The following is a 20,188-nucleotide window of genomic DNA, read 5'->3' as shown; positions in this document are numbered from 1 at the left end:
GTTCTGCTCCAACCCTCTCACTGAATCTCCTCTCAAATCTAAATAGGTGCAGTGGCACTGTACCATGATGTTGATTTTGCTCAGAAATAATGCCTGTTTTAATTACTACACTCCTAGATATTTTTGCTATCTGCAGAAACGTACAATGCCTTTTTTCAATCAACTGACTTCAATACTTCTTAGTGGCAGAGTTTCACACTCTGTCATGTGAAAACAGCAGTTTTAGACGGCCTCTCAGAAGAGTACAATAAAGTCAGTCCGGACTGATTCACGCTTACATGAAAATCATTGACTGCAGTGGAGTCATATATAAGCCAAAGGTCTGTTCCAGCAAACAGATTCCAGTGGACCTGGGGCAGCGTGGGGGTGGTATGGAAAATACACACACATGCCTCTCTCCTCTTCCTTTATATTGTTATACCATCCCTCAAACAGCTTGGGAGTAGTCACTCTACAACTCACAACCACAAATTGATCTTTTACCAGCATGTCTGGTTTCAAATGATTGCCAGTAATGTCAGTGTAATGAAACATCATATGTTTATATCAACTAGATATAAATCAGCAATTATTAGCTGATTTGTTATAATCCAAACTAAGGATTATGAATCTGGTCAAGCCTTAGGAACCTTATCATTTCTCAAGCTGGAAGAGGGACAGGCAGGAGCTGAAATTATTTCCTTATTGAGTTAAGGTTTAAGAAGTCCTTAAGAACAGGGGAGATGGGATGGTTTCTATCCGAACATGATAAGTTTGGGCTATAAGAGATATGCATCTGAAATCCTGCTCCTGCTCCATGAATTCAAATAGAGAATGCAGGGTTGTGCAGAAACTAGATCCTCAAACAGTAAGGGATGAACACCACACCCAAAAAACTTATCAAATGCAGATCATCCTGACTCCTGGTTGTTTTCATTTGTAGTCATACATATATATATACATGTGTGTGTATGCATATATATGCTATATATATATACACACACACATACATAGCTATTTTTTATGTATAATTGTACTGTGCCCTTTAGGATTCCTGTGGATAAGTTATTTTGTATTTACTTTATTTTTTAACCTGATTTACATTAAGAGTGAATTCAAGGTACGGCAAACAATATACGTGATGTAGTGATCCCTGAAACGCAAATATGGGAATATTCATGCAGGGTCCATCAGTGCTAAACTATTATGCAAACTGAGGACCCCAAAAGAATAGCAGGGATACCACCATATAGAGAATTTGTTATCTGAGATCTCTGGGGGACAAGTGTCACTTGACAACCAACAATAACCAGGTAAATTCTCGGGAGTGATGTAGCATAGCGGAGTCCCCAAATCTCAAGATCCCTAAGTGAGTTTATAACATGTATATTGTTATGTAATGAGTATAAGCCCTTTGATCTCTCCTCCCCACCCTCTCTCTATCCCCCATCCCCCCTAAAAGAGCCCCAGGTGCTCCTGTGTACAAAGACCCAAATTCATAAAAATCCTCCAAAACTCTTCCTCCCTCTTTGTAATTCAAAACAGCAATAAAATAATCCAGTCAACGCCTAAGAAATTTAGCCTGCAATGAATTTCAAGCGGTCTTCGAGACTACATAATCTAGGTGATCTTCATACGCTATTTTGAACATAAAAGATACTAATGCTGAAATTCATACTAAGGTTGTGGGTCTCTTCCAAAAGAATTTTTACAAAAACATAAAAAAAAATCTGCTTGCATGAACATCTACCTGCCATTTAAGATTCTTCTAACAATAAAACAGTTTAAGTTGGTAAAGGAATATCGAGTATATAAACTGAAACAACTTGTGCTTGAAGGACAACATCCTATGTGCACCCTAACCTCTCCACATACCAGAGCCATCTGTTTTCAAATGGATCAAAGCGTAGCTGACAGCAATGGAAAGAAACTCATCAACTTTTATGGGTTTTGAACCAAGATACAGTTGAGCAACTCCACAGTTCCCATATGATTTTCTGGAAACACACTTACTGCACCAGTCAGTGAATATTGGGAACTCTAAATGCTATTTCCACTCTTCAGAAATGCTGAAGGACATTTGTCCTACAAAATGAAACATCTGTTAAAATATGTATCTTTAAGTCCTTTCCATAAATATTTACAGATTCCTACCGTGTCATTAGACAGCATGTTTATTTGAGCCGTATATTAAACAACAGGGTATTTAAAATATATTACTGTGCTGCTGGCAGTAAATACTGATGAACTGGGAAGCTGCTATGTAATCCAACATAAAATTATCCTAATAAGCTTAACAGGATACACAGATATCCAAGCTCATGCAAAACATTCCATCCAGTGCTAATTCTTAAAAGAAATGACTTTACAGGGAGACTTTTCCTCACTGAAAAAAATTAGTACAGACCATAAAGAATCTCTGCATATAGTGCTGGGACATTCTTAATATGAATCACATCCTACAGTAGGGGTCTTGCATACCAAGACAGGAAGACTTGCATAGGGCCAATACTGGTCAAGGCCTGTCTGAATCAGTGTATGGCGGTTCTTTCAAAATCTGGAGCTACCAAGACTTTCTCATTAAGCGACATAATAGCAGCTTTATGGTGGATTGGAACAACATACTCAACTGTAAAACAATATCATTTGAACATCAACTGTAATATTTTTGGAATTAATTGCATATTCCTGTTTTGACAAAAATGGATTTTTACAAGTCACATTAGTCCCTTTAAAAGCAGAAGAATATCAAATTACACAGTATTATGTTAACCAGCTTCCAGTAAGCTTAAGTCATACCACAAACAACATCTGTAAAAGCCATCTGTGTGTACTATAGAGATGCTGCCATCTTAAAGCATAAAATATAGGTTTTCTTAAAAAGATTAAAAAATTTTATAAATGTATTATGTTTTGTACATGTCTTTCTTCTATGAGCATTATGCAATACCAGAAAGTGAAACCAAACAGAAAGAGTGAAACTGTCCAGCAGTGCTCTCTTCTTCAGGAAAGCAGCAAAGGCATGTTGGAAGCAAAGCCCTGCATTCCTTTCATCTTTCAGTTTTCATTATTCTCTAATGGTATCGCTAAGCAGAATGATGAGCCTGGGGTGTCAAGTAAGTAATCACACCTAAGTATTAGGTATTGCAGCTTGAGTACCAATTGAATGATGTTGTAGCAAGTACCTGCTTACACATGTCACTGCACCATAGTATGGATCCTGGTAAATGAATAATTCCTTATTCTCCTATTCTTTCCACTATGAATACATTTAATTGCAATATAGTTGCAATTAAATAGACAGCTTTTGGAGAGCTTTGCTTTGTCTGTACATTAATTGTTGCATTCACATAAGACCACATAACCATAATAAAAAAGAACTGCTACAAGAGCTACTCAATTTGTTCCATCGAGCGTACCTGTTCTTTTCTACAGCTTCATCTTGTCTTTAGGACAAAAAAAAAAAAAAAAAAAAAAAAAAAAAAAAAAAGCTGCAGAAAAAAGGTTATTTGAAAAACACTCTGCATAAAGTCAGCATCAGAGCACCTGAACTTTTTTTCTTTCAAAGCGGAAGAAATCCTACTAGCTGTTCTGTCTTATTCAAACAAGATTTCTGTACTTAATCTAAAGACCAACACTGTTTTCACATCCTAAAGAAACTTCTTTAACAGTTGAATTTAAAAGTTAAATGTACAAATTAACAAACTTTCCAAGAATCTGGAACTAATATTTGAAGCAGAATCATATTATTTTCTCTTCCAATACAAGAATAAGGGTCATAAAGTCAATCTAGCAAATGGAGGGTTAAAAACAGACAAAAGGCAGTGATTCTTCACACAATGCATAATTAAGATTTGGAATTCCTTGCTGCATAAATCTGTGAATGCTAAAAGTTTACAGGAGTTCAGAAAGCAACTAGACAAATTCAGTGAAGAGAAATCTCTCAACGGCTTTCAAACACAGAAAAGTCCAGGACCACAGCTTGCTGGAGGCTGGGAAGAATGTTCTGGAGAAGCATCACCACACACTTGCACTGTTTGTGTAACTCTTTGCTGGGAGTTGTCAGGATACTAGCCTAGATGGATCTTTGACTTCGTGTAGTATTGTTCTCCTCATGTAATGGTATCCAAATATGAATAAAAATTCAGTGGAGCTTTACAAACATGTTTAAGAAGTTTTAGCACCAGAAAACTGCAAAATCCATAGAAGTCAAAAATCTAAATCATACAGGTGATTTGTAAATGCCAATATGCATATTTGGACATGCTAAATACCATGTAAATCTGATCCTAAGTGTGCCTGAGTTAACAGAAAGTACCACTGCATAACTTTCCACAAGGTTTGAACAACGTGCTTTATGAGACACTACATTGAATTTTATATAAATCCTTGTTTTTTAGAAGTTTGGAAGAAATAATTGACTCCAGATCTAGTCTGGTGGGAAGCGGAGTGAGAGGGGAAACACCCCCTTTCCAAGATCTTGTAAAGACAGTATGAGTGAATTTCACCAGAAACATCCAGTGGTTTCAAGTAAAAACAATTACTGAATCTTATTATCAAGACCATTAAAATTAATGAACCATTTTAACGAATTCAGAAAGCAACTCTACACGCTGCCCCCCCCCCCCAAGTTTTTCCTAACACAATCTAACTGGATCCCTTATATGTATATGATATGCTGACATAACAATCCAACAAATCAGTACACTTCTCCCAAAATAACTGAGGAAGAAAAACCTGTTAAAGCTATAAAATATTTTCAAACCAAATTCAAAACCAAGTTCTAAACCTTCCATAGTTATATAGAACAAAACAATCCTTTAGCACTACTGCACTGAAAGCAGCTTATCATTCAAATATTTTACAGACTCAAGCTTTCTTCAGTTCAGAGGTGAGAGGAGAAGATATGGTGACATCCAAGCAAAAAGTAACAGAGTCATCATATCTTCAGCAAAAGGCTTGGAAAATAACAAGGTTTTGTTGCTTCTTGGGTGTGTTTGTTTTTTTTTTTTTTTAAATACCAGAAACGAATTACAGTAACAGATTTTAAAATTAAACAATACTGCAAGCTTCCTAAAAATTATGTGTTTAATAAATTACTTTTACTTCTTTTCCTTTTCCTAGCTTTCAACAATGTATTTTTCAGCTATATTTTGAGTAGCTACCTTAAATCAATCTTTCCATTTTGAACTTACTATTCAACTGAAAAAGACTCATTTTTGAAACAGCCTTTCCTCTAACTTTGATTTTGTTTTCCCTTCACCTCAATTTACTTACCTGTTCTCTGCCTTTTGTCATCACATATATCAATTGACAAAAATCTGTCAAGGATTCAATGTTATTTAAGGATTCTAGAAAACCTGACTGAAGAAGAAACAGCTCTCACTGTTTTCTCCGAGACAACAAAAAAGCCTCTCCCCCAGAGAATCTGAATGTGCTTACATTCTGGCACATTAACAGGGAGAAAGGCTTTTTAAATTTCCAAAAAGGGAACCAAGGTGTCAGCCTGAGGAGATAAGCCCTGCCCCCTCCTGTTAGAATATTCGCTGTAAACATGAAGATATATTTAACATTGCTGCTTCTTGTTTCCCTCTCATCTGCTGTGCTACTGATATTCCCTGCAAACAAAAATATTGAAATACAGGTGAAATATTCAGCAGCTTGGCAAGTGTTTTCTGTTTCCATTTATAGAGACTAAGACATAGCCAAGCTGTTATCATATTCTTAAAAGAAAAAAATAAAAAAAAGATAGTAATGCAGAAAAAAACCTGTGATGGGAAAGATGAGTGGCAAAAGCTTTTAGCAAAAGAAATAAAAAGGGCAACTTTAACAGATGTTAAATGAAAAGCAAAATGGGATAAGAAATCTGTAGCCATACATTTCTTCTCATCTTCAAACCCAATTAAAATTTTTTTTGCAAAATAACAGCTTTTTGTTTAATATGGAAAAATTACATTTCTGTATCTTGGCAAATTGATGAAGATAAAAACTTCCTGACCTAAGCAAAACAATGGGTCCTGGTACTTTTGCCATCGAAGTCACACAGAAAGACACACTGAAATTACAAATTTATAGATGAACTTACAACTTTAGTGAGGCATTGATAGCTACAAGTTTTTTTCATTAAAACAGCTGTAAAATAAAGGCTTGATAAATTGAGACAAACATACTCTATTTAAATGTTCTTTTCCAACACTGATTTACCTATGTAAGACTGAATGCGGACACAGACTGCAGCATGTCTTTTTACACAGCATCCCTGTTTAATGGTGATGGTATTGAGCCAGGTCTTTAAAAGAGCAGACATTTTTTTAATGGTAGAGCCAAATTTGCTCACCTGTCATAGTAACATTCTCTTTGCCTTCTGCCTAATATATTTTTAAAATATTTCAGCTGCTTTTTCTAGGGCATGAATTAGGATGTTACAATGCAAGAAAAGATTATCTGTGATTGGCTAAGATTACAACCGATTTCCACTACCTGTAAAAAAGACCCTGTTGTGCTGAGAAGAAATGGAAACCCTAAATTAATTATGCTGTAGTTTATGCATACAAGCAACCATACAATATTACATGGTATCTGTTAAACAACCCTAATGTTTTATTTTTGAATTTCAAAACTGATAGACAATTGTCATAATTTACCTGTGATTTCATCTCATAAAGTGTAGCATCCTCCGGGGTTAACTGAAGTGCTTCATCCCATTTGTGAATAGCCTCCCGGTACCTGTAATTAAAACAATATTACAGTCTCACTACATCTTAAGAAGTGACTTATACTAGGTAACTTAATTGATTTAGATCTTGACATTGTCCTAATTAAAGTGCCACAGCATCTGATTAACATTTATGACTTTGCTAAACCACTTCTCTAAGATAAGCGGAACTGTTTTGAGGAGCTGGGTATTTGTTCTTGTGACCAAATGGGTACTAGGCCCTAGCACAAAACCGGTCTCAAGTGAATCAACAAGTCAATATAGGAAACTTATGTCAAAGCAGTGAACAAAAACTAGAACTTTTGAACTGAGTGCAATTCCCATCACTGTCAAAATCATTCTTAGTCAGGGACAAAGAAAGAAATAAAGTACCTTGAACTTCATATGCCTTGACACAGTCATAATTTTAAATTTCTTTCTAGCTTAAAAAGCTGCTAAAATTGGAGTCACCCTCCTTCACTATTCTGTTGCAACAAAGACCAAAATAAAGAAATCTGGATAACTCGGGTATACAAAATAACAAGGAAATTTAAAGTAAACAGGCATATTTAATTTCATTAAATCACTCAACTTTAGGAGATAAACATATTTCTAAGCTCCTGTGTCCCTCCCCTAGGAAACAGAAGATATGAGTTGACCAAAACCAATAAGAAGTCTTTATCCTAAACAAAGAGGTAAAACTTAGACAAAGACGTATTCTAAACCATAGTAGAGAACTCTAGCAGAGTAATTTGCTGCAGAATTGCAGCAAAGTGCAGGAACAAACAGGTGCAGGAGTACAATCTTTCAGCCTTAAAAAAGTCTTCAGATGAACAATAAGGATACTATTGGGGGGTATGCGTATCCATAAGTTCCATGCATCCACTGTTACAAAATCCATCTCTGTTATGAAATTTTGTGTAGGAACTCATATTTCCATAAATTCTACTGCCAAGATATGAAATCTGTTACTCTTTAGACAGACAGATGTACATATGGCAATTTTAATAATATAGATAAAATTGAAGTAATTTTCATACACACTTCTTATACAAACAGTTTACATCCCCTCCTTCTTCCCCTTCCCCCATTTTCTAGTCCTCTGGCTTGCTTTGCACCTCAGAATTTTCCAGACCAATACACAAAGATCTCAAAAAGCTCTGAATTGAATGGAAACAAGAGACTATACGAAAAAAGCTATGCAACCAAATTCTAACTCTTATTAAGTGCTTCAGGTAATATTAGTTTGTTAAAGACTCTCTGATAAATATGCTGAGAATTCAAGTTAAACATCAAAGGGACGTTTCAATGCATTTTCACATTTCCTAAAAATTTAGCTACCAGCTGTGCACTTGTAGTCTCAGTTCATTCCCTATGCACGGGTGTTCATGCTACAAGAAACATCACATTTTCTACATATGTCAGTATAAGCGTTAAGTTGTTCTTTAGTTAGTGAGGACTTCTTGAGTAAAAGACTATAGTTTTGTCCAGAACCTAGCACAGACATAGTACAAAAAACTTGACTAGCTACAAGAACTGCATGATTGTGGGAAGCCCCCAACTCAGACAATGCCTTGGCCACACAGTAGGCTGAAATATTGCTAATGTAGCCAAGATGTTTAGACACAGAGCAAACAGCAATGACATCAATAACCATGAAGGAACAAATGACGCAGTGGCACTACGAAATGGAAAGGCAGCAACATCAAAGTCACATTTAGAGAGTCTCTATTCGATATGAAGGGGTCACCAGTGTTCCCCCAAAATTTAACTTTGAATATGATAAAACTCATATGAAGAACATGCTACCTCTGAAGAAGCACCAAGTAGGCAAATATTCTCAATCCTGTTGGGTTTTGCTGCAAATTTGTCCATGGTCTGCCAACAGAAGAAAGACAGTCAAAGGAAAAAGAGGTTGTGCATGCACAAAAATGCTGTGCCATGTCTGTACTTTGTGTATGAGCAGTGATCCAACAATTGCTGCCATACACCTGAACAAAAGAGTGAGCAGTAATTTATTAGTAAAACACTCACTTTGACCTGTGAACTTCAGAAAGGGTGATCTAAGAGAAATGAAGGTTTACAGTATGGATATATCCACACCACATTGAAACATTTATCTTTTCAGTGCATATATTTCCATAAGAAGAAAGTCTGATAAAACTGGTCTGTTTAATTTTTACAAATATGCAGGTGAAAAAAAAAGTTCCCATTGCTGTTCCAGGAAAAAATAAGGATACTGTTCTTAATAAAAGAAATTGAGACATGCTGTTTGCTCTAGTAACACATAACTTAAGAAAAGCTAGTTCTTTAATCAAAAGATTTTCTGCTTTATTCGTTTGAAGGAAAAGATTATATTGTGTTAAGTGTCAGATACCCTACTGAAAATGTTGTCTGGGGATAAGATGCAATTGTAAAGTCAATATTCCAGTAAATGTCTGATGAAAACCATAAGCCTTGACTGAAATAAGAAGCAAGCTAACCCAGTAGCAGTGTCACTAAAAGTAATTTTAACTCTCAGCGTCTGATGGAACTGGACTGTATGGACTCTTTACCATTAAAAGCAGGCAGAACTAATTTTAAAATGGATAAATTCAGTATAAATATCATATCTGCTTTGGGTTCAATTAACACAATTATACAAGTTTAATGACTACTCCACTTGCTGATCCAAATCTTTTCTAGAAGAGTAAAAAAAGTCACACACAGAATTAAGTTACTAGCACGGCACGTAACAAGTTCATATGCCTCCACTGTGCTGCAAGAACTAGTATATCAGGCTGGCAAAAGTAAAGTAAGGAATTTTAGATTCAACCTGTTGCACTGAGGCCTGCTAAACATGTTTTTCCATGTGCTTGATATTGAATGAGAGCGCACAAATTCAAAACACATGCTATGGCACAGCTAATGCACAGCAACATGCATTTGAATCCTGCATCACTTCAGAAAAATGAACATGAAACTGAGCACTCAAAAATGAGAATCAAAAATCCCAAATGTAACCACTGGTGATTTTTTAAACCTTCAGAAGCCTCTGATACTAATCAGAGTGGGCAATAACCCAATATACCAATACATGCCGTGGGCTGACTGGCTGGAAAGCAGATTTGCAGAAAAGGACCCAGGGGTCCTTGCAGACACCAAGTTGACCATAAGTCAGCAGTGCACCCTTGTAACAAAGAAGGCCAACAGCATCCTGGGCTGCATCAGGAAACACATCACCAGCGGGTTGGGGGAGATGATCCTTCCCCTCTGCTCAGCACTGAGGAGGTCACGTCTGCGGTACTACATCCAGTTCTGGACTCCCTGGTGCAGGAGTGACATGGACATGCTGGAGCAAGTCCAGTGAAGGGCCACAAAGATGCTTAAGGGATTGGAGCATCTCTCACACGAGGAGAGGCTGAGAGAGCTGGGGCTGTTCAGCCTGGGGAAGAGAAGGCTCAGGGGAGATCTTACCACTGTCTATGAATACCTGAGGGGAGGGAGTAAAGAAGGCAGGGCCAGACTCTTCTCGGAGTGCCCAGTAACAAGGCAAGAGGCAATGGGCACAAAATGAAATACAAGAGAGTCCATTTAAACATAAGGAAACTTTTTTATGGTGATGGTGAGCAAGCACTGAAACAGGTGGTCCAACAAGGTTGTGCAGCCTTCATCTTTGGAGATATTCAAAATTTGACTGGACAACATCCTGAGCAACCTGCTCTAGTTGACCCTTAGCAGAGGGGTTGCGCTAGTGATCTCCAAAGTCCCTTCCAAGATCAGTGATTCTGTGATTATCTGAGACAGCAGGACATAATAAAGAATTGCCCTTGGCAATGTTCTGGTTTGACATACATATTCCTGTGCATATTAGACAAGTAAATAGGTTATCTATTTGTAAGCTGTTGTTTTAAGAATGCACTATGTGACCTCTGGAGGTCCCTTACAGTCCTGTCTCCTGCAATTTCACCAAGTCTAAATCCTATGCCATATACATTTGGTTACAGGAAACAAGACACACACTTTCTAGGCTAAGAACTGTTTATGCGCGATCTGTACCAGAATGCAAGAAATGCAGTTGCAGAATACAATGTCTGTAAACTAGTTCTAACAATGCAAGAATAAATGCTGACCCAAATACTGTCCTGAGAAGTATGCGGTTACCCAACAGACAAAATCATGGAAAAATGAGTGCATTTCTTTAAAATAAAAAAAAAGTGTTTTATGCAAAGGAAATTGCTTATTTCATCATTCATTCACTTTCAGTCAACAAAAGATGAACTCCCTCCACCTGGTGATACACATACCCTAAAAACTGATAACGAAAATATGCAAGAGGAAAACAAAAGGCTAGGAGTGAAAGAACTTCCCCAACTCTGAGGGCTTTTTGCCTTCAGTAGCAGAATTCAGAAGTCCAATGCCTATGCCAACCACTGTACCAGACAACGAGTGGCATGCAAGTTCAGTCCCCCCAAATAGTCTAGCCAGTTCTATTAAACAAAATTCCTAGGGAGAGAAAAGTCAATTCGAGATGACCAAGAGTGTTATAAAATAAAGTCTACTGCTAGCATACAACCAACCAAATAACACACCATCCCAGCTGCTAGTCATTTTCAGACTTGCTTATGGCCCAGAGGAAGAGCCTATCGGAATTAAGGGGTCCTTCAGGAACAACCAACCAACCAAAAAAAGATATGAAGTAAAAGGCTCTATTGCCTCCCCTTATTAAGAAGTAGGAACATACAAAATCCATTCCTTAGGTTTTCAGGGTATGTATTTTAAGAAAGACCTGCTGTACAATATAGGAGGGGAATCTAATAGGAGCCTTCCAATATCTAAGAGGAGGCTACCAAGACAACAGAGCAAGGCTCCTTACTGAGGCATACACTGGGAGAAAAAGAGACAGTGGTCATAAACTGAAAGAGAAGGATCTGACTGGATATAGGAAAAAAGTCTTTTCACTGGGATGATCATCGAGCATTGGAGCAGGCTGCCCAGCAGTGGCACGGAATATCCATCCTTGGAGGCTTTTGAGACACAACTGAACACAGCTCTAAGTCACCTGGTCTGAATTCAATCCTGACTTTGCTTTGAGGAGTCAATCACCAAGGCTTCCTTAATTTTTTGATGTCATGTGGGAATACTATAAAAGTATGTCTAGTATAGCCATTACAAAGTCACAGGAAGTTAAAAACTGACTTACTTTGATTTTATAGAATATCAAATTAATATTTATTTCCAGAAAAAGTAAAATTGTATATATATACAATATTGTATGTGTATATTTCATACAATTTATATGTACAATATATTGTATATATACAATTGTAACTAAACATATAAGCTCAAGCAATAAAAAAATGTTTAAAGACTATATCATATTTTGAAATGTTAATTATTATTTGAGTATAAAGACAGGGCATACTTTTATGCACCCACAGTGACACTTCAGTAAAATGGTACGCTCTCAACAGCAAAAAATTATACAACGTATGCAGAACATAATTATCATTTTATCTTCTCTATCGAAATGCCAAAAAAAGTAAATTATTTAAAACTGGATACATCTGGAATGGTTTCAGAGTACAAGATTTGGTGGATCTTGCCAAATTTTATTTAATTGGATACAAAATCCCAGAGCTCCCCAAAAGTGGTAAAAACTGTTTTCTTCAGATATGTTACTAACCATCTGGGAGCTACACAGACTTGGCAGGTTTTAACACAGCTTGCTAAATGTATGAAACTAACATTTCATGCTTACGATTCACTTTTTCAACAACACTTCTGGGAAAACATCATCTCTTGAACTCTCAAACAAGATCATTAAGCCAAATTCATATTTCCCATAAAAATGTATTTAATTGGAAGCTTCTGGGTAAAATACCAAACTTATGGTTCAAAATCTGATCTCTGATGTGTAACTTGAGCCCAATGCATGTAATCTTAAAAACAGTCACTGCAGATGACAGGATGTACAGCCCAGTAGCTTTACTCTTGACAGGAGTGCTCAGTTGATGCTTCAGGAACAGATTAAAACCTCAGGGCAGTTTAGAATGAAATTAAAAATACATGAAGACATACCAAAGAGATGAGACAATATCAAACTTAGACAAAATGAGACAGGCCTGCAGTAGAGAGGCAGATCACATAAGTACAGCGTAAGGAGAAAATAAGAGGCAATATAACTCCTTGGAATTCTTAAAAGACTTGAAGGGAATCTGACAAAAAAAGTTCAAGGAGAATGAGGAAAAATATAGCTAGACAGGGTTAAGGAAGACATGAGAGAACAAGATTTCAAAAAGAATATGACTAGTTATCAAATACTTATACCAAATCACAGAGAACAAAGGTAGAATAATGGTCCGTGACCACCAGAAACATTATCAAGAACAATTTTAGCCTAACATAGGGCCAAATACAACAAAGGCTTTGGTGGAAGCTAGAGGAGAAGCACACTAGATGTTATTATATGCAGTACATAACGAGGAAAGGAAAGGAAAGGTTGATCACATGATTAGACTTCCTTTTTTAAATTGGGAGATGATGCAGGATTACACTGCAGCAGGAAAGGTGTGAAGAAGAACAACAGGTGAAGGAGGAAACTAGAAGTATGAAGATGAATGAATGTAACAGGTTTTTTTGTGTTTAACAGCTCTAGAGTGCCCTATGTCAGCTATGATTTTATGGTAAAATAACTTCTCTGCTGGAGGGAAAAATAACTGCATGGCACCGTATATAGGTGTCTAGAAAAAAAGCAATGCACGGTAACAAGTAGTGCTTGCATAAGTGCATACAGAAAATTCTACTCTGTAGTTAGTGCCATACAGCATACCTAACCTCTCTGGTATCCTTCACAAGATTACTATGTCTTTAGACATATGAAAAATACAACACTACACGTTCTTCTGAACAGTCTTAGTAACCCAAGAGATTTATTTTATTGCAGACAACTCTGACACTATTGATCAATTACCATCATTGCACCTCAAAGACGCAACTATTTCATGGTAAATAAAGTGCCTTATGTCAGCTACAATTGTCGAGTGAGAACACTACAGTAGACAGCTTTATTATCTGCTAAAACTTCTAACAAATTATTTTTTAATTTAACAGGATGATTTAGATATGGCCACATTAATTAATTACCACAGGTAAAGAGTTAAGTGACAATTCTTCAATGGGAACTAATCACATACGTGCTCTTGCCCCATAGCAATGCAAGACAAAAATCAACCCCACTTGATGCAACTTCATATACATAAACTATATTGAACTTTCTATGGGATAAAACAGCATGTACACAGCTGATGCACATCATTTAAAGGGTAACCATTTGTAAGCATTACTAATTTTTGTGCACATTAGACTTCTCACTATCAGGTTATTGATGCCTGGACACTAGTAATATGTACAGTGAAAATAGGTCAGGCAGATTTATACAGCATAACTTTTTTCATAGAGCAAATATAAAGATCCAATACAAATAAATCGGTTGAATATACTAGACAGGATTAAATTGCTACACAAACACTTCAGAGACCCTTACCTTACTTAAGAACTTCCACAGAGTAACAAATGGGAGATAACGTTTCATCACATATCAGAAGGAACTACCACCTCTATCATCATGCCAAACTACTAGCTGAGATTTTTAACATGAGTTCCAGTTTCAGTTTCCTGATTTTTAATTCATCTGCAGGTGCAACCATGGACATTATCATTTCAAGTATACAAACAGGCAAATAAAAGTTTGAAAATACCTTTGCCAAAGAAAACCTATAAAATCCTATACTGGAGAAGTATCTTTTTGTAATTAATACCCAGAATGAAAACCATGACATCAGGATTCTGGTATTATCTCCAATAGAGATATCCTCTCTCATGTGGAAATAATATTGAGTTTCCCCACACACAATATGAAAAATTAACCTCACCAAAAATGACTCTCTCCTTCATGATTGTTTTATTAATATTTTGAGACCTATGAATGGACTATACTGCAGTAAATTGTTTTAAAGACAAATGATGGATGAGTTCATGCGACAGAGTACTAGATACAACGGAGAGCACTGAGAGTCTAGGCCTGAGAGATGCAAGTCTGCCATAACATGTCTTTCACAAAAAAATGCTTATATTTAACGGTGAGCAGAGTACCCTACTCCCTGTCTTAGTTTATACAGTCTGGTGAATCACTGACTCATGGTCAAACCCAAGTCAGATACTGCACTTACCCATGAGGAGAGAAGCCAACTGGCAATACAAATGGCACACATCTGACTGCTAGCCAATTTTCTTGCTGCTTCCTGAAGGACTGCTTCAGCTCCAGGGCCCTGTGCCTCGTGCACTGGCACTGCCACAGCACGCACAGTTTCAGGGCTCTGTCCTCAAAGAAGCCTTTGGAACATGTGCACGTTTGTGCTTTTCCATAGCCAATTCTACAATCATGAAATAATTATTCTCTTCTGATGAATGAAGAATTACACATGTGATGGACAAGCACTGGTTGAGGCGAGACCAAAGCAAGTATTTTTCTTGAGGAAAAAAAAATCTGGATATTCACCAAAAATCTAAACAAGTTACATACCGCTAAACAATATCCTTGCTACCCGCAGCAACCGTGTGCAGAATTCTCGAACTCTAAAGCTTTGTTCCTGGCCTTGTTGCAGAATCCACCTTCACACCAGCCACTGCTACTTCGTATTTTTCCCTCAAATATGGATTGATATAAAACTCACTCATATCATATCATACAGAGGAGTTTACCTATCTGCAATGAGACTACACTATAAAGACTGTCTGAATTTCATAAACAAATACATAGTTAACCACAAAGACTTCCTCAGCTTTGCAAACGATCAAAAATGAAACATGATAATTGCCATCTTATTTGACGTTTGCCTTAATTTTAATTATTTGTGGTAGCATTTCAGAACTTCATAGTGTAATTTTAAAAGCGAGGACAGCTAATAGCAGAAACTCTCTCTACGAGATGCTAACTTAGACTCTCGAATATTTTTTCAGACTAGAGGAACAGAATTGGAAGGATAGTTTTCTCACACAAGCCACAAGACTGTTGCCTCTGACTGCATATCCAATTAACTAGAGTAATATTAGCAGATGCACTGCAGTAATTAATTTTTCAATTTTTTACATAGAAAAATTAAAAACTACAGAGTGGACAAACGTTTGACCTTAAGGATTCAAAAAAATCAGCTATTTTTACCTGTATTATATTAACATAAATTACTATATAACTAGCCAAAACACAAAGGAGGATTATAAAAATACATTGTGAAAAATCATAATACATCAGACATTGCCCAATATTTAAGACCTTCTTTACAGTCAGGTAAACCTTTTACCTGTATTTCTCCAACATCCATAGTTCCATACTATATAAAACAAACTTGTTTAAGATTAAACATATGCATTAGAAAGCTCAATTTGCTATTTAAAAAAAGGCAATGTTATTAATAATAGAGCTGTTGATACAGAGGAAATAATTCTAGTCACATACATTGAATAGCATATTAGAGTGCTTAAGAACAAAAGACTGTCAAGACCTTTTATACCGCTGAGAAATATTCTTGTGCAAGAGATGCACATTCTCATGTACATTTAATGTTGCATACAGGCTGTGTTCCTTTTAGAGCATTAAAAAGGATAAACATGAATTACATATAAAAAACTCACAAAAACCAGCATTTTCAAATGTTTTAATTTTCAACATTCATGTCAGATAAGATGACGACAAATATGATGACAGATAAACATGAAAACACCTAAGGAGCCCTTTACAGGGTTTAGAGTACACTTTGCAAACCTCTATAAGCATGCAGAGTATTTTGTCAAATACCAGCCTTGTATTTAAATTATATAATTAAAATTAGGTATTGAATGTCATTTAATGGGTGACAGCTCTATAGGAAACTGCAATAAACAATAACAAATAGGAACAGAACTGAGGTTTACCCATGGAAATTTGAACCAAGAACAGAAATGCAAATGTTATTACTCTTGAATCTGTAGTTGCATTATTTAAGGCATAAGAACAGACTTACAAGCTTCAGACAAGAACTGTATAGTTTCAGTAAAATCAGTTCATTATTTTAGTATCCTTAGCTGAAAACTACAATATAAAACAAATATCAGATATTGCAAGAGATACTGTATTTCAAATGCCCAAAGAGAAAATCTCGAGTGCAAAGTCCATGCCAGCTAATAAAGCAGTATTTTTTAATTGCTAAAAATAAAGTCTTAAATGTAAAATTTCAGCTTCTCAAAATAGCTTCAACAGTACTTCCTATGAAAGCAATGGGAAGGATAACATGGAAGAAACAAACTGTGGTGCTGCATTTCAAGCAATTTTCAGACTGTATTCTGGTCTGTCTTCAGATTTATTTATTTAGCTATCCTTCAGAAACACAGTAATACAGGTAGAACAAGGGATACTATTTGTTTTCTTAGCTGAATAGGTATTTTAGCCTTTCGACCTTTTAAATATTTGTCTGGATATGGCTGAAAGCTCCGTCTCACTTCATGTCACTAATTAGTCATGAGAACTGGGACAGCAAGTCATCAAAAAATGTCCAGAGCACCACAAAAGCAAGCCTCTGGCATTTAAATAGCAGTATCTCTTCCTCTCTATTAAAATGACTTTTTGCCAAAAAATGAATGATGCTCAAGGGTGGGATAGTATTAAGAGGGCTTGACGTTTTAGGAGAGATGATACACAAAAATTAAGTCTTAGTCTGTTCATATTCTATGCTGGGTAGTTGCATTTAATCTAGATGATATACTATTGTTACCTGTACTAAATAATGTAATTCCTCTTCATTTTCTTTCCCATTGTTACTTCTGGCCTCTTCATAATTTTTGCCAGTTTCAACATCACAGGGTAACAATGACATGAATTATATTCAAAAAGAGAGAGAAAAAGAGATAAAGACACAGGAAACACGTAATTCTCTACGGCATTTTGAGATTTATGAAGGGCAATTACAGTTTATTATTTATGAAAGAACCAATCAATTAAGTAGGCAGTTACTCTATAAACCTTGTCATGTAGCTCAAATGATTAGACAGTATTGATGTCAAACAACTATAAAATACTAGTCCAAACACTAAAAAGCAAAAACGTCATCTTGAAGCAAATGAAATACAGACATGTAATAAACAACACATGATTTACGTACAAGGACAAAAAAGGATTTACATACACAATAAAGACTGTATACAGGTAGGAACTGGATGTCACCATCCAGAAACAAAGGAACGTGTCAGACACATCTACAACCGGAGGCAGCTCGCCTGCGAGTCACCACACCTGTAGGTGACAAGGAGCAGGACAAGAGAAATGGTGACCTGTAGGTGTCATACGGCAAAAACGTTCTTAAAGGGGCAGAAGAGGCGGACACAAGTTTGTGCTCCAATTGCCAAGAGAGACAGAGCTAAGTACAAAAAGTTCAACACAATTAGCATTTCATATATTTTACTTACACTGGTTATTGGATACAAATAATTAAGCTATTTATAGTTCACAGTACCTTATGCTTTTGAATCATAACTTAACTCTTTCTCTGCTTTTATGACCCAATCCCATGCTCTGCCTAGGGGGGTACAAAGAGTATTTTGAGTTCTGGCAGGGCTCCCTTTCCATTAAACTGCCTGTGGATTTACAACATATTTCAGGAAAGGAGACAGGGCAGCAGACCCTGGTTAGTTCAGACAATCCACAGTAGCTGTAACATCTGTGCCCTAGGAGATCCCTTCCATTCTTCCAACAAGAAAAAAAAAGAAGACGCGATCAAAGCTGCACCTGAAGAAAGGACTAATGTCTCAATTACAAACATACGCCCTTTAACACACATCCCCTATTACCGTCTCTCTAAACTTCAGATTGATCCCACTGATTATACAAACATAATTAAATCTGACTCATAGATGCCTTAACATCTCTATAAATGCTTTTCCTGTATGAAAGCCACCATCCACAAACTCTAAAAATATGTCAATATTTTCTCTTAATTTCAGACTAGAACCGTACTCACCTTGCCTTTTACCAGTTTTGCTCAATATTTAAATTTCAATCTCTTTGCACACCTGTTATCAGAACATGACAAACTAAGTAACCTGGGCACCCTCACAACCAGTTAAAATATCTTGAAAAATTATAAATTACCTAGAAAGATCCAGGCTAAATAGATCCCTCCCATGTTGATACAATGCTGCATGTAATAGTTGTTTGTGCTAGCTATTTACTGGAAACATGCTCATGTTTTACGACAGAAATTGATTCTGTAAAATAATTGCATTTTATTCATACTTATGATCCTAATTTTAGTATTTCTTTCTTTCATTCTGTATACGACCAGCACTTCTAACAGTTTTTTCTAGTATGCCTTGGAATTCCTTCTCACTTTGAAGTCCACAAAAGAAATTAGCTACTAAAAGAAATCATTTCTGAAGTCACATTCATTCAGTTCTATCCCCAATACAAAAGTCTTAGATCTTTGCCACAATTTCAAAAGGCAAATACAAAAATTTATGAAGTTCCAAAGTCATTTTAAGTCAGTTCTTAGAAAAAGTAGTTCTGCACTCTCTCACCTCAGTCTACTCTGTCTTGCCCTTACTTTGCAGCAGCATAAACACTTGTGCTTCACGATCCAAGTCACCAACCTAATCCAGGTTAAGACCCGTCCAAAAATTAGTTTGTTTTAAATGCCAAGCAGTTCCCCAATCTAATTCTCCTTTTAGCTGCAAAAACACAGAGCGTGCTTTGTTTCAGCCGCAGTGACACTTGTACTTGGGTTAACATGATAGCAGAACTTCAGCACTGCCAGTATATTTTCTCGTTGCTGAAGGAGGAGTTCACAGTCCTTGCTTTACTGTACAAGACAAACTGGTATCCAAGAAACACAGAATGCATTATAAAAGTGGCATCTTTAGTAAATAGTTTCCTATCACCTTCATATTAAGAGCTATGAAAACAGTAGATTTTTTTCAGTTTGGCAGTGACAGAGAAAGATGGCCTAGCAAGGGCCAGTTAAAACAAAATTGCATTTTCAACAGAAAATAGTGGAAACATTTGTTTCCATCTCAATATGCGATTCCATCCCACCCCCAATGTTTTATTTATACAAACTTTTTTTTTAAACAAAGCCCCTATTTAAATCCTTTTCAAAGCCTCAAAAATATTAACCAAATTCAAACCAGAAATACCCTTTGAAAACTGAAATGCTTCACTGAACGATGATTTCACTTTGGTATATTCAATATTTTAAATAGAATGTCCAGAAAAATAAGTCATGTGTGAGTAATACCAGGGAAAGTACATCTTCTGACAGACAGAACAGTTTCACTGACAGACTAAAGACTATAAAAAACACCTATGTCAACATCCAAATCTACTGAAAGTGAACTCACCATCATGATAGGAGTTAATAGTCATGAAAAGGAAAATTCATATTAAAGCTTCCAGACAGATACAACTTCAGATATACCAGCATTTCCTACAGAGAAACCTAAGCTGCAGAA

General features: G+C 36.3%; 1 protein-coding gene across 1 annotated transcript in view; it reads right to left on the bottom strand.

The window, feature by feature from the left end:
- The window catches only part of LOC135325103 (tetratricopeptide repeat protein 33-like), a 51,185-nt gene that overhangs the window by 17,102 nt on the left and 13,895 nt on the right, over positions 1-20,188 (bottom strand). The window contains exon 3 of the mRNA XM_064502613.1: positions 6,624-6,705. Coding sequence (XP_064358683.1) covers positions 6,624-6,705 — 82 coding nt within the window. The remainder of the gene's footprint in view (positions 1-6,623; positions 6,706-20,188) is intronic.

Source organism: Dromaius novaehollandiae, chromosome Z (genome assembly GCF_036370855.1).
Source record: "Dromaius novaehollandiae isolate bDroNov1 chromosome Z, bDroNov1.hap1, whole genome shotgun sequence".
Taxonomy (NCBI): Eukaryota; Metazoa; Chordata; class Aves; order Casuariiformes; family Dromaiidae; genus Dromaius; species Dromaius novaehollandiae.
Note: the sequence above shows the minus strand (reverse complement) of the source record. Positions and strands in the feature narration are given on the sequence as shown.